General features: G+C 39.7%; 1 protein-coding gene across 2 annotated transcripts in view; it reads right to left on the bottom strand.

Annotated features, from left to right (window-relative positions):
* arb2a (ARB2 cotranscriptional regulator A) overlaps nucleotides 1–15,749 on the bottom strand; it is a 154,787-nt gene that overhangs the window by 87,810 nt on the left and 51,228 nt on the right. For both annotated transcript variants that reach the window (XM_088407703.1, XM_088407712.1), the window contains one exon: nucleotides 6,450–6,659. In XM_088407703.1, coding sequence (XP_088263829.1) covers nucleotides 6,450–6,659 — 210 coding nt within the window. The remainder of the gene's footprint in view (nucleotides 1–6,449; nucleotides 6,660–15,749) is intronic.

Raw genomic sequence — 15,749 nt, 5'->3', positions numbered from 1 at the left:
TAATGTGGTATCCTAATTCTTGGAGGAAGTGGCACAAGACGCACCATAGTCCCCCGGAGGATCTGACCCTTGGTTCCTCAAGGGTAATCGGATAGGAAGAAGCCCAAGAGCAAGGCAAGGTGGATCAGAAAGGTTCATGGACCTGCTTTTGGGCGGAATAGTTACCAGGCGGCCCGTGATCAAAACAAATGCTATTTTAACTATAATTTTTTTAAATCTGCACCGCACAATCCTGATCATGTACTCATGTCTGTCGGGTCCCAGTTTAGAGACATCTAAACATCTTTGCCTTTGGTCAAGACCGCCCTGGATTTTTCCTGACACACCTTATGACTATACTGTATTGCATGCTTGGTATGTTGACTATTGTGGATTTGTTGCCAAGATCACAATTCATAAATATGCATGTCCAAATGTTCTATTAAAATATTTTGTCAACCAAAGCTGCAAAGAAGGAAGTACATAACATTGTGGTTATTTCCCACCGTTTTTTTCTCACTGAAATAATGCACTACTGCATACATGGTATTTTTTTTTTTTTGGTTCTTCTTTGATTGATGTATTTAATTTTAAACCACTTTTGGCGCAGGTGTGTTGTTGTTACTACTTTTTGAAAATGATTTTTGTTTGTTGTTTTCGTTTTTGAATGCAATAAGAATTGATTGAGTGTGCAATAAAAAGATGGCCATCTTTGCTTTTTTCTTAGCTTTGATTACTGATATACCTAAAAAGGTAAACTGTAATTTCAGTTGTCAATTTTTAAGAATTTAAATATTTTATTTGATAAACACTTTTCTTTAAATGTTTTCTTTGTTACTTAAATTTCTTTGCTGTATACATACTGTAGTCAAAGTAGCTATGAGGCATCTCAAAATCAAGTCAGATTGGGGATGACTTCCAAACTATATATTGGAAAGCTCAACAAAACTAACCACTTGGTAGAAAGATGGCTTCAGACGAGGTTCTTTAGAACCTTAAAGAGCTTTAAGAGCATAATTAAAACACAGTAACAAAACAAAAAAAGAAAACACTCTGCAACACCAGTGCCGCCACAAAGAGCCTGATGCAGAAAAACAAAGGTCAAAGCTGTGACTGGATAATCAGAGAAAACACAACGCAGCTACACGGATGGCATACAGCCAGTTTGGCCCTTCTAGCGAGCGGGTGAGCTGCCCTCAAGCTTTGGCCATTGACCTTTCCTCTGAGCGGTTGCAGAGGTTAATCAAGTCCCTACCTGTCCTTGGGTGTGCTGAGCCTTACCTCTTGGCATGAGGCCAAAGGTCAAATAAACTCTGTCTGCATAATTGCATTCGGGCAACAGATTGGGATTGAGATTAGGAAAAAAACAATCTTTAAAAAAAAGACACTATGTTGAATACAATTACTAATGTATGTGCATGATGTCTTTTTATGAGAATGTGATGAAGCTGTGAATTGTTTAGTGAAAAAACTAGAGTCCAGATGCTAAGCAAGGGTTAGGACACCGGTATGTCGTGTCAGTGTGTACTGCACTGTAAGTGTGGCTAAGCGCAATTGAGCTTTTGGCGAATAAAGGATTAAAGGAGGAAATAATATAAGGCCGTGTTTACACCGGCTGTACCTCCTGTGCTCTACGCTACTCTACTCGGCTCTACACCACTACCGTCACTACCCAAGAGTCCATGCGCTCACCTCGCCAGTGCAGTCATGATAATAGTGACCATAACAAGCATGCACAAACACAATGGAGAGCATCTACGTCACTTTTAGGAACCAGGCTATTTTGTATTGGTTGGAACCACAAAGAAGTAGGTACCAGAGAAAGTGAGTAGTCTAAGGCAGAGTACTTCTCGGTGGAAACTTGGCATTTGACGAGTAGAGTACATACAGTACCGTTGGTGGAAATGGGACTTAAGTGGTAAATTGTACTTCAGTTACACAGCACGTTTCCATCAAGCCTCTCAATGTGCTATACATTTGACTATTCGTGCACCCAATGAAGATGCAGCATCAGGAGGAACTGGGAGTTCAGAATCCTTCTTAAGGATACTGTGACATGGTCACAATGGCTGGTGATCCAACACACAATCTCTGGATTGCGAAATGACCTATGTATCAATGAGTATCCCACACACATGAACTGTGTAAGAAAATTCAGCAATGCTAAATTTAAGAAAGACTATCGTGTCCCTGATGCTACCCTGATGCTGAATTATAGTCAGTCTTCCACAAACTGCTTTAAAATGTGATTAAAGTGTGTGTGCCATATCCCTTAAACAATTTGTGACACTACGAAACCATAATAAACAGCTATAAAAAAAAAACGTAATTTTTATAAAGGTATAATGTTAAAGAAAGATGATTCTATGTTTTTCAGTCCCCTTTGCTCTTTTTCCCCCCTTTCTACTTTTCCAGGGCCTGTGGGCCTAATCCCAGCCAGCCAGCCTTGGGTGAACTCTTTGGAAGCTTCTTAAGCCCATGAATGTGCCTTTTGTTCCTGCCATTCCTCCGCTTGGCTGACAGAAAATAGCTAACTGGATTACTGCTAAAATTCAGAGTAAAGTGAACTCCCAAACTTCTATATGGCATAGTGCTAAGAAAGCGCCCCACTGCCCCCTCACTCCTCATCAGCATCCCACTTTCTATGTTCTCCCATCCCTCCTTACTCCATCAAACATCCCCCCTAAACATGGGCTGCTAGTGTGTGATCTGACGCAGGAGGGGAGAAGAGGGATTAGATAAGGTTGAGGGGTTGCAAACTATGGACCTAAGGCTAAAGAGTAGGAACCTTAAAAGCAGTAAAGAACTTATTAATGGGTGTAAGGGAGCATAATAATCACTTCAGTTTTATTAGCGGTATGAGGGGCTCATTGAAGTTAAAAAGGGAATTAATATTGACATTTTCTGAACATACTTGTATTGCTCCATGCAAATAGTCAAAGAAGCATTTTCGATGCTTAAATGTATATTGTAATGCGAAAAGATGCGTATATTTGAGAAAGCGCATTGTTGAATGGCTGTGTGCAGGTGGTCTTGGAGCTCAGTGGGAGTTAAGAGTGTGAGGTGTGGAGAACAAAAAGGTTTGTATGCGTGTGAATGCACGTGCCTCGGGTGGGTTCTGTTCAAAAAGATGAAAACAGGCCGGCTAAAGAGGTTTGATTTGATCCACCACCCACCCTGACTAACGGAGGTAAAAGAGGAGGCTACGCACACATGCACACGCACACAAAAAGATTGAAGGAGGAAAAAGAACTAAGATTTCTGATGAGTGTGTGCGTGTGTGTGTGTGAATGCATATGTGTGACAGCTTACTCCAAGGTGGACTGAGGCAGAGCCTTGGTAAGCAAAGCGGTGCAGAAGGGGGCGTGCTTGGAGGAGGAAAGGTCAAACAAACTCACATCTCACTGACTTTTGGGTCAAAGATCAAAATTCAAGGGTCACCAACAAAGATTCAACCTGTTTAGTCACTTATCTCAACCCGTGCACTGCAATCCCCACATTTAACAAGTATGTTTGGCTGTAAAATGTAAAACTCCTGCTGATATTTCAATTAATTGCTGTTTAAAAAAATAAATGCCTCAGCTCACATAGTCATCATCTGAAAATAGTCTGATGAAGTGCATGACTGACTTGATTGCATGTCATTGACAGGGGCAAATTCCGTTTCCGTCCTCCTTAGCTGTGAAAAAAGAAAATCATGAAAAGCTGAAATCTGCTCAAACTGAAATTAAAAACTTGAAATTAAATATGGACAGGAAACATTCTTTTTTGGTGCTGCATTTTCATTAAAAAAGAAAAAAACAAACGTCATCTTGCTTTATTTTTTGAATCTTTAACCAAAACGATTAAAAATAATAACCTACATGTGTTGTTGTTTTACTGTTTATTTTTACCTGTGTCATTTATTGTGCTTCTTTTTGTTATTTTACTGGGAATTGAAAATGACCTGACGATTTGATGTGCTTGATTAAAATAGAGGAAAAAAATTATTTAAAAAATTATATATATATATATATATATATATATATATATATATATATATATATATATACATATATATATATATATATATATATATATATGAGTTTACAATACTTGTGCACTTGCAGGACACTGCAATAAAGGGAAAAAAAACTCGCACAACAGCTGGGTATTGTCTTTAGCTAAATGCATCTGATCCTGTCTGGCATGCATTACACAAGCATGTGGGAGGCGAGACAAGTTCAACAGCAAGATGTGAATCATATTGCATCTGTCTGGAAACATTGGTGGGCGGGGAAGTCTTAATATGATAATAATCAGTGTAAAAACTCACTGGATTCTGCAGGAAGGGGCATATACACACAACAACAAACACACATCTTTGGTGCCTTAACACACTTGCTTAGAAATTAGTCAGTGCGGCTTATTGATATTTGGTGGTATTTGTTTCTGATTTCCCAAAGGTTTGCAGGTAGGAACAAAAGAGATAAACCAGGATTTGACCTATAAAGCACTGTTAATTTTTGGGCATTCCGGGAGCAGCCTATGGAAAGGCAAATTTCGCACACACAATGGGATTGATCAAACCTCAGACAAATATTGATATCTGAATGTGTGTCTGAAATTTGGAAAACCAAGTATAAACCGGCATGCACAACAATGCCAAGATAGCGCAGGTGAAATTAGAAGTGGTGGATAGAACTTCTGTCATTTTTTTAAAGCCTATTTAGCAATGTAATTTTAGAGCAATTCAATGGCAAACAAATGGCTTACTTTTGAGTCAGGCACAAGAAGGCGTCATGCTATTTCACAAATTTCCTGAATGCTGCAGTACATTTATAGTTAACTATAGAGCTGGGTGTTTAAAATGACCAATTATGGTCATCAAACAATTATGGCAATATCTGATATGTGTGGGTGTTATTATTTTTTTAACTTTTATGTATTAAACCATTTACAACAGTTGTATACAAGTAACACTGCCATAACCATGTATCCTTAAAATTGTTGATGAGCTCATTCTGCGGACCTGACAACGCAAATCTTAATTTTTTTATAAGCTTAGGTGAACAATCCATGAAAGTTGTATATATGCACACACACACGCACACACACACACACACAATTCATACCATTTATTTTTTTGTTTTGTTTTTAAGAATTTACTGTATTTACTTTTGACCCTGCTATTAGGTACCAGAACTGTGAAAATCCACATGTAATTGAAATCCATTGAAAAGCATTGGGAGATTTTTTATTTACTTATTTTTAATTCATTTACTGTTGACCCCAGCTACCATTTGTGGAGAACAGCTACCAGAATAGTGAAAACCAACATAAAATTGATATCTTACGAAATGCATTGGGAGGGAAAAAACAGTATTTATTTACGATATCTTTAAAGATCTATTGTGATTAATCAGCACAATCACAAACTTTTTCTGCCAAAAATCAGCATCGGCCTAAAAAATCCCTATCGGTACGATAATAAAACATGTAATCAAAAGAGAATATACTGTATTTTATAATATATAAATATATATATATTTTTTTTGTCCAGAAAAAACTGCATACTTTCCGTAGAAAGATTTATGAGGTGGGTATGTAGTGTGTTTTGAGACCAAATGAATTTGAAGGTGTTTCGAAATGTTGACTGGTACTGCACATGGGATCCCAGCTCATGAAAGTTCCTAACGTCTAAATCAAACGGTGACCTTGTTACCAGATTACAGCCATAAAAAAAAAAAAAAAAAAAACAAGGCTGTCTGGATCTTTATGAGACAGCAAATAATCATTTTGGCTGCGGTAAAACAAAAGCGGTCTCGAACAATATTGCTTTATTTCACTCCAGTCTGGCCTCAATTATTGTGCACAATGGAAATACATTCATTAAAAGGGTAACTTCCTTTGTTTGACCACAGTGCGCTCCAAACACGGGTGTGTGTATATGCACATCTGTTAATATGCGTGTTTGTATGCAGTCGGTGTCACCTGATAAGAATTTTGCAGTGCCTTTGCAGTGTGTGTGTCGGAGAGATAATAATCCCAGTGGTCAACAAAGACTGACCAGCCCGCCATCATCATGAGGAGGAAGAGAGCGAGAGGGAAAGAGGGAGAAAAAGAGGGCGAGAGGGAGGTAGCCATGTGGTTAACACTTGCTCACTGAGAGGCGACTGGAGCCCGGCCAACCTCTTCACACACAGGCTGACCACACAAGAGCCTCTCTTTCTCCTTCTGCTTCTCATCCTTCCCTTCCTCCCGAGTTACTTAACATTTCCTCCCTGGCCGTCTCTGATGGACGCCTGCCACTCCCCCACTGTCCTTTGTCCTTTCCAGAGTTCCTGCCGCCGATTTTCCCACCTTCTTCCGCGACCCTAAACCATCACCTATCATCTCCGCGCGTGATGAACGTCCATCCCTCTCTTCCTGCCACCACGTCTCTCAAACGCTCGCGCCCCTCCCACCTCCTCAAAAGATAAACCGCATACCCGTATGGGGATCCGCTCCGTCTCCGTCTCCCTCTGTGGGTTGCGGTATTTCTCGCAAAAATCTTTCCTCTTCTTGCCCTCCTTGTTATCTTTACGTTTCTTCTTTTCGATGGGTTCGTCCGAGTCTTCGTTTGGACAGGGCAGAGGAGACGATTTCTCCATCTCCAGGTAGTTCTCATTTGGGTTGAGTACGATCACGCCGTAGCCCTCCTAAAACAAAGAAGAGACATTGTACATTAAAGCCACATCGCTAGGCAAAAGCATCCGTTTTTTGTTTTCATACTTTTATTTTATTATGTTATCTGTTTACTAATGATGCCTTTATATTAGATGAGTGTTCTGTAGATAAAGATGTGCTGTAGATAAAGAAAATTGGTCTGCACCTTATATGAAAATTAAAATTGTATTTCCGTGCAAAAATGGAAAGTTGAATAAAATGAAATAATAACGACATTACTATACTAATATATTAAATAATGACATTACCATACTACGATGGCAAGAACATGACGTGAAATTAGTAAAAAGAAATGATTTCAAAAGAGTGTAAAACAATACATACATTATTATCATGTATTATATGTGTGTTTCTAGTCATTGTTGACTTTGGCCATGTTTCCACACGTCACTTTTTTCCCTGGTAATTGTTAAATTTTTGAGAAAAAAAGCATGATCATCTCAAACTCATTAAAATAACAGGTTACCCTCAGAAACACGCAACCAAGCTCAGACTTAAATCACTAGGTAACTGAATAAAATTCAAATGAAAAAGTGAGGGAGAAAAAAAAACAGCTTTGCAGCAGCTAAAAGTCTGACAAGCACAATTGAAATTCCCCAACAGCGGTTTTAGTCAGTGGACAGCACTTAGTGACTCCAAAGGCCACATGCCACTAAATATCAAACTCAATCGATCCCAGCATCACTCACCAGGCTGGGAGTTTGCTGCTGCTTCAATACACATCCGTGTGTGACTTCTGTATAATTGCCTACAAAATAATATAAGAAAACACGGATATGAGAACATTAAATAAGTGGGGTTTTTTTGTTTTTTTGTTTTGCAGTGTGGGCATTGCCGTGACTTCTTCAACTTTGCTAACATTTCTAATTAACTGTGTTTATTGTCCCGAGCACGCTGAGATTACAGCAGGAAATAGATCTTGTTTCACATTGAAGGTTCACACACAACTGCTATTGTGAATACATACACAGCCCCCACCAGACTCAACTGGACAGACGCACACCCACATACGCACACAGTTTACACATCAAGAGCACATTCCGAGGAGTATGGGGAGACACAAAAATACCTTTAGGGGAAGTGAGAGGGAATTAAGAGAGGTGGCGTCGCTCAGCTTCCTCACTGCCTTCTCAAGGCATCACACACATCTTCTCTTGCTTAATAAGTGTTAACGCAATGTGCGTGTTCTGCCTGTGTGTCCCCTCTGTGCTCAACTCCATCAAACCTGCCACACACCCTTTCCCTTAGCACCTGCCGTCTGTTGACAACGCACAATGACACATTTGCACTTATGTAGATTATGAAATTAGATCGCAACTCACTCCTTTTAAAATGAACGTACCTCTTCCTGGACTTGTATTACAATTTCAATGAGAACTATATTTTCAGTAGATCTGATAATATTGTATTTAAAAATGTAATGATTTATCTTTGATCACAGAGATACTTGGCTTCTATATAATGATAAAATATGTTCTACATTGGAAATAAGTATAATCATTTTGTGAAGGATTTTTATGCAGGTACAGTTTATTTTCAGTTTCTGTTATTTTCAGAAGCTTTGAGTCAATTGTGACCGTGGTGATAATGGGGGAGGATCTATTAGGGAGATTAAACTTGGGCCGGTGACATTACCGAGACATTTTCACACAGAGTTGACGACACCCGAACACACATGCCGACAGATGGATGACCAGATGAAAATGGGATCTGGCTTGAGGAGGGGAAGGAGGAACAGAGACATGCGGTTGAACTAGATTTACACCGGCTCTGTGGCACTGCCCACTGGTGGCAACATGATAACATAGCCGAAGGGATAAGATCATACACAAGATTAAATGCATAGACCAATACAAAAAAACATAAAAGACAAAAGAAACATAAAATATAGAGCATGGCAATTTACTATTATTTTGCATTGGAACTTCTATTTAAAATACCTCGGGGTTTTAACTGAAAAGCTTTGTTCACAATATGTAATATATAGAATAACATTCCAATTTTATCAGTATGGCTTGCTTGAATGTTGTACAAATTAAAAAAATCTTCTGATCCCTTGAAAGCATCATGCAAGGACACATTTACATTATGACTGTATTAGCATCATATATCCAGTTAAAGGATTAAAAAAAAACATTTGTTGTACAATAATAACTTAGCTGGCATCAGGGAGGAAAAAAAAGAGAAGATGTAGCAGTGCAGAGCATGGGACAGACATCAAACACCATCACAGCTTTCTAGTCTGTTTCTGTATTTCACTAATCCTGGTTTTTCCAGGGCAAAAGTTAATGGTCCAACCACACAGGTCCAAGTGTTCACTGGCTAACCCCGAGTGGCCTACAAGCAGGGTGAACCTTCAGTTCCTTAACCCTCGCCCGTCACTCATCAATAACCCTTCCCGCCCTTCAGCATTCTGATGCTAACCTCAAGTGGTCCGAGGACCTTGTAGCTTCCGCCTAATGCCAACACTCGCTCTCGGCCTATAGCCTTTGCTTTGGACAGACTAACACACCTAAGTGAGCTAATACGAACCCTTTCTGTTATGCAATCACCCAGAAGGACATCGCTGTAAAGGCAGCCGCTGTCGTTGCCGCCTGGAGGGGCAGCGCTGCTATGTTCACTTGTGTGTCAGAGACCTATTAGTTGACACTGAGATGTTTACGTTGATGTCAAGTCCGCTAGCTGCTTAGCAATCCGCTTACTCTGTTCTTATGTTACGTGCAAAAGCAGTCCAAACGTTATCAAAAAAAAAAAAAAAAAAAGTGATCAATGCATTTTAACTTGCCTACCACCGGGAATAGAACGTACAAAAACAAGGCATGCATTCCACACAATCTCTCCCACAAGGCTAACAGTTCAATCCTTGTTTGGTGACAGTTAAATCCTCTGAAAGTCTTCTAAAGTGAGGTCATTCGGTCCTTTGTGTTTTGTGCTAAATGTTAAGTCTTACCCACATTAGCACAAAGTGTGTCTAAATCTGATCTTTGTGTTGTGATGTGCTGTCAACGTCTGAATCTCAAACACATGTGCGCTGCAAATCTCGGGTCACCCTCTTTTTCAAACCACTAAATCTCCCTCACACACGTTTGCAACGTCTGGTGTCGCGTTGCCTTTGTGCTAAACACACACGGGCACAGTCCTAAAGGAAACACACACACACACAGTCCTCTAACGTTGGGTCAGTCTTGTCCTTTCTGCAGTGGCGTGCAGGCTGAGCCTCTTCCCATGCCCTGCGGGTGCCCCGGTGCCACCACCACACTGAGTCCCTGCCCCGAGGCCAGCGGTCAAGAAGGTTACCCCGACCCTGCTATGGGAAGGAACCTCGACCTCCATCACCCTGCGCTGGACGCTCCTTAGCACTCTTTTGTCGGCCTGTCCCTCATCACGGCAAAACAAAAGCTGCCGCTGCTACGGAAACCAGCTTGTATCATCACTGGGGAGAGACCTTTCTTTCCATCGTCGCGCCATCTTACCTCAATGGGAGTCTTAGATTTTTTTTTTCTAAATATGTAATGCTAAGAATCCTTGCAAAAATCATTTTAAAAAGTGATTAATCGCATATTTTTCCATGATTATTTGCATTTTTCAATAATGAGTGTATATATAGTTGACCAAACCGATTTTTTTTTATTTCTGATAATGTTCTCAGGGAATATTTTTTTTCCTGAACATCTCACTTTATGGTTTAGTTCTGTCACTCTAGCAGCGTTTGAGGAGCCCAGCAGAGTCAATTTAAGCGGGATAGCTAATTCTAAATTTAAACTAGGGTTCTGAAAAGTGCGCAGTTTTATTTTTGAAATACAAATTGTGAAATGTGAGACCAGGTACCGTTTGGGAGTAGAAATAAGATGAATAGAAATAAGATGATGCTTTTTAACTACAATACGGAGACCCTTACGGGCTCCCTTTATGGTTCAATAGGATGCTTTTCACCCACTACAACCACACATCATTATTTTCCTCTCTAGTTGAATTATTAGCTGTGTGTTTGAGTCTGTGTGTGGCTGATGCTGCCTACACAATGGCCAGTAAATAAGATGGCCCCCGCCCTGCAACCTCTTTTAAGACAGCAGCACCTAGTTTTACCAATTGGGCTGAAAATGAAATGAAATGTGTCTAATACGTATGAGGGAGTGGCGAGCGAGGCGGCCGGAGTGAGAGTGTGTTTCATCTGTGTGAGCGGGGCTTAGCGCAGCTTTGATGTGAGGGCTCTCATGCAGTGAGCAGGCGGCTTTGGGTGAGGGGGAAAAGGACAGCACTTGACAGGTACAAAGGACGGCTGATAGGTGTCATGGATGTGGACAGTGAACGGTATGTTTGTGTGAATTTTAGACGACATGAATGGTCATGGTACAGAATGGCAGCCTATAAATGCACCCCAACAGATTCGTCGACACGCACTTGCCATCGCAGGGTTTGCGGGTGTCCGTTTAGATTGCCTTATTGCTGACGTGTGCTATTTTATTTTTGTCAAGGTTTTATGTTTGGATTGGGGCAAGGGACACTCCCTTTTCTCCAGCAGCTTTCACTTCCTTGTTTCCGCAGCAAGCAGGGCCTGATTTGCTGCTAAGACTTGAGTGACAATGGGGAAAGGGTCACTCAGCATGGCATACATAACCAATAGGATGGCGGAGGGGAGGAATTGAGACCTGAATGAGGCACAATGACTGACAGACATTTGGGGGGGGGCATCTAGTTGCTGGAGTGTCATATCACATGACGGCAAAAACCTAAATAGGCAGGACAGTTAAATAGCAGTGAATAAGCTAAGAACTAATAAGCTCTGTATAAGCTTTTGATTTCCAACAGGGCCACCCTGCTTTATGTGACCTTGACTGTCACTACAAGTTTTGTTTTTCTATCCAATCATTCTCCCTCTTTCCGCCCCCCTCTCTTTTTTGTTTTTAACTGACATACCACACAGATCGCACAGTACTGTCACATTTAGTCACGGTACCCCCGTTTTCATTACAACACAGCACCCCTCTAACCCAAGACCCTCCTATGTTTCTCTAAGAATGGAGGCGCACCAGAGTACTTTACTGTACCACGGGGTGATGAAAAGATGTGTGGATCTTAGGGGTGATGTGAGAGGATATGAGATGGGAATGTCATCAGCCTGTCAGGACAAAATCCATCATTCTCTTGATAAATATGAATGCCCAGAGGGGGCCTGTCAAAGAACACCTAAACTCTACTCAATATTATTATCCCACAGTTTTATGCAAAAAGGCAAAGCAAAAAAGCTGACAAGAGAAAGCACAAGGAGCTGGTATTACAATACCAATACATGGTCAGCAGGAAAAATCACAATGAGTTCATATTTATACGGTACACTCATATCCATAAAATTAGGAACACCCCACATTGTCTCATAAGAGAGAACTGAATAAAATCTCTCATTTGAAATAGCTTGTTCTGAATAGTAGGAAATTGAATGGTTTATTTTCCTAAATTCATATCGGACCTTTACAAAGAAATACAATTCACCCCCGAGTTGTCATAACAGCAAACATTAAAGGCTGCGTAAATGTTTCATAAAGGTTTATGTACATTTGTGTGTTACACATGTTAAAATGTTACTAAAAATGATGCTTATGTAGTTATTTTCAGAACTAAAAAAGTAGTTCCTTCATATACATCAAATAATGCATTTTTAACATATTATTAATACCTTTAAAAACAAATTTTGACACTTGCTGTCGACTGAAAATGACATCACATGTGCTCAGGTCTCAGTTGACTAAAAACAGCCCATCTGTTTTCCGAGCCAAGCTGTGATTAGTTGTTACCGGAGTCCTGAGCACAAGTGATGCCATTTTCAGTTAAATGTACTAATTATACTGATTAAATTTTCTAATTGTTGTCAATATCTTATTACTGTTGAAAATGGCCAATAAACTAAAGGATCCTTAAAACAAAGAAAAATGCCTCTCCAAGTAGTTAGTGTTTCATCAGGTTAATTCATTTACTGCCACTGATGGCTAAAGGTAAATAATTAAATACTTTTTTTTTTTCTTCTCAACTGACAGTGAGTTTGTTGACTGTGCTAGTGGTAAGCATGTCTGGCCCGGTCAAGTTGCTCCAGGTTGAGCAACTGTATGGAATCTCTGATGTCGTATAATAACAGCAGTTATTTGAGCATTAGAAATTTCCTTTTCAAGTCAAGTTAAAATGTTCACTGCCTTTGATGGCTAAAGTGTATATGTCAAATTCTTATTTTTCTGGACTGGCAGTACATGAGCTAACCGATAGTTCTTCCATTTGAACTGAACGTTAGAAGACATCTTCACGTATTCCTCTGAAAGATATTTCTCATGCATTCTAAGACTGTGAAAAAGTGCTCCAAGCAGTGGTGACAACAATAAGGGTTGTTTCATTATGTAAAATATGACCCACAACAGAAGAAGATACAATTCTTCACTCAGGTTAAGATTTCAAATATATGTGATACTGTCGTTACAAAAGCAATAAATAAATAAATAAATAATAAGTGCCTTCTCGGCATCTCTTTTCTATACTGCTTATCCTTATTACGGTGTTTCTCTTTATCTGTTTTTGCACCCACTACATTTAGCCCCAATTGAATTTTCTTTAAATTCAAGTTCAAAGGCTACCATCATTGTTTGCGCTCGCATAAAACTCAACAAGCAAGGGCGATAATGATGAACTTTCTCTTGATCTTAATGAGCACAAATAGTTTAGGTTAGAGTTAGATGTTAACCATTGAGTAGTTGCGTGGGTAATAAGAAGCAAGGTTTTTAACCTTGGCACGGATGTCTGGGCTCATTTAGAAATTGTTTATATGTGGAGCTGAATATTTATAAATGAGTTCAAAGTGGAACAGTGGGGTGGAGGAAGTGAAGAGAATAGCACAGCTTCTGATCCCTGATGCATCAGCTTCTTTTCATGCGCGCATTTACATTTCTTTCAGTTTCCTGTCTCGCTCCTCCCGACCTTTCTATTTCCAGCACCTTGGTGAAAGGAAAGAGAAGTAGAAATGGCACGAGCAAAACTACTCGAGTAACTCACTCATTACCAGTGCCTCGGCCAGTTAGGGTATGTATTTTTCTGGGAAGTGACTGTTAGGACCTTACTAAATGAGAGGGCACCTGCGTGGACACACAACCCACATAACATTGACTGGTGCACACAAACCTGCGGTGCCTGCTTCATCTGCTCTCAGCACCATGCGTTGGGGAGGGATGGGGGCTGCTAGGCTTGTGGGGGTGGATGTAACATTAATCACCGTCCAGGTGGAAATTGTCAGAGCCATCGATTGTGCAAGTAAATGTTACCAGAGTCATTTGTCAACCTTTTTTTTTTTTAGCTTGTCTTTATCAAAGATAAGATACTGTAAACTCATAAACATTGGAATTTAGGAGTTCAGTTTTACTATGCAAAACAGTCTCCATGTTCACTATTTGTGACTGAAGACACAGAGCAGAGTTAGATTATTATTATTTGAATCGTTAATTTATTCTTAGTTATTTGGTTTGGCTTTTGTCCGTTCTGGTTTGGCTTTTGTCCGGCTTTTGTTCTAGAGCCGCTTATCTTCACAATGGTCGCAGGCTTGCGGGTGCCTATCCCAGCTGACTTGTCAGTTAATTTGAATTAGATATTAGAGCATGTTTTTTTATTTGATTATTCTAAAAGGCTTAGCTTCGACTGAGTTACTTTTCTTTTGTATATACTGTACTGTATATGCATGATTTATTGAGTACAAGGGGGAAATAAGCTCACAATACACTACTGCTAAATGTTTGCATGTTCTTCCTGGACTTGAGGCAGTTACAATGAAGAAGGGATATGAGTGTAAATGCTTGATTTGTCTGTACTGAATGTGCCCTGTGAGTAGCTGGCGACCAGTCCAGGATGTATCATGCATCTTGCACAAGCTCGGCTAGGATAGGCGGCAGCTGACATGTGACCCAAGTGAGACTGAGAAGCATATAAAAAGGATGAATGGATAGCTGGTGAATGATTAATACACGGCCATACAGTACATAAAGTACATATTATAATACCTCACTGCAATTCTGAACTATATAGTTTAATGACCATAAAATATAACATATTGTAAAATAAACTTTGCACTGTATTTTGGTTCTACTGTATCTAGTGAATTCAAATTGGGCATGTCTGCAAAAAAATATTGCAATTGTTAGATTTGCGGTTGCACCAACTGAAATGTCCAGAGAACAGATGTTTTTGAAAGCATCATCTTTTAACACATGGATGCTAAATCAAAGCATAAAACGGATGGTTTCGACAACTGTTCTCTTTCTTGAGCAAATTATTACAATGATTATTGAATCCAAGATTAACTCAAATTTCCAGAAGCGTTCAATAAAAGAGCATAAAACATGTGATTGCCACAATATGGTACAAAGAAAGAACACTTGTCCCAAAGCTGGAAATCTGTGGGGAAAAAAAAGAGAGGCGGCTTATTCTGAGGCCGTTAGCATTTTGATTTATAAATTCTATATTGTCTCCCCTAAGCATACACATGTATTTTTAATGGGGGCAAAGAGATATAGATCATAGAATGATAGGTGTGTCCCTGCCCTCCTGCCTAACTATTTAATGTATAAATCAAGGAAAAAGGGCAGAAGAAAGGGAAGGCAAAGAGGCTAGAAAAGAAAGGGAAAGAAAAAAAACGGCAAAATAGAATAAACCCATCTGAAGGCTACTTAATTGTGCACTATTTACACATATATGAGGCAATGTTAAACTAAAGATTCTCTTCTCATGAAGCTTGAGACTAAAGTCAGTGCCAAGATACAAAGATACAAACTGACTTAAGAGTTTTGAGCATTTTGTTAATGAACACAATCGCGACAGCAACAGTGCTCAGATACGTAAATGATTTCTCACAAAAATTTCCATGCAAAAGTGTTATTTGTGGTTCCATTTTCAACATAGTGTTTCAGTATGAACCCTGATCACAGGATCACTGAGAGCTGCAGTTTCTCTCTCTCTCTCTCAGACGTCAGACTAAAGTGAAGCCCGTAGCTGACTAAACATGATAACAGGCAGAGTATACACTTGAAATTCCAATT

The sequence above is a fragment of the Hippichthys cyanospilos genome, chromosome 1 (assembly GCF_059441005.1).
Source record: "Hippichthys cyanospilos isolate Australia breed blue-spotted pipefish chromosome 1, RoL_Hcya_1.0, whole genome shotgun sequence".
Taxonomy (NCBI): Eukaryota; Metazoa; Chordata; class Actinopteri; order Syngnathiformes; family Syngnathidae; genus Hippichthys; species Hippichthys cyanospilos.
Note: the sequence above shows the minus strand (reverse complement) of the source record. Positions and strands in the feature narration are given on the sequence as shown.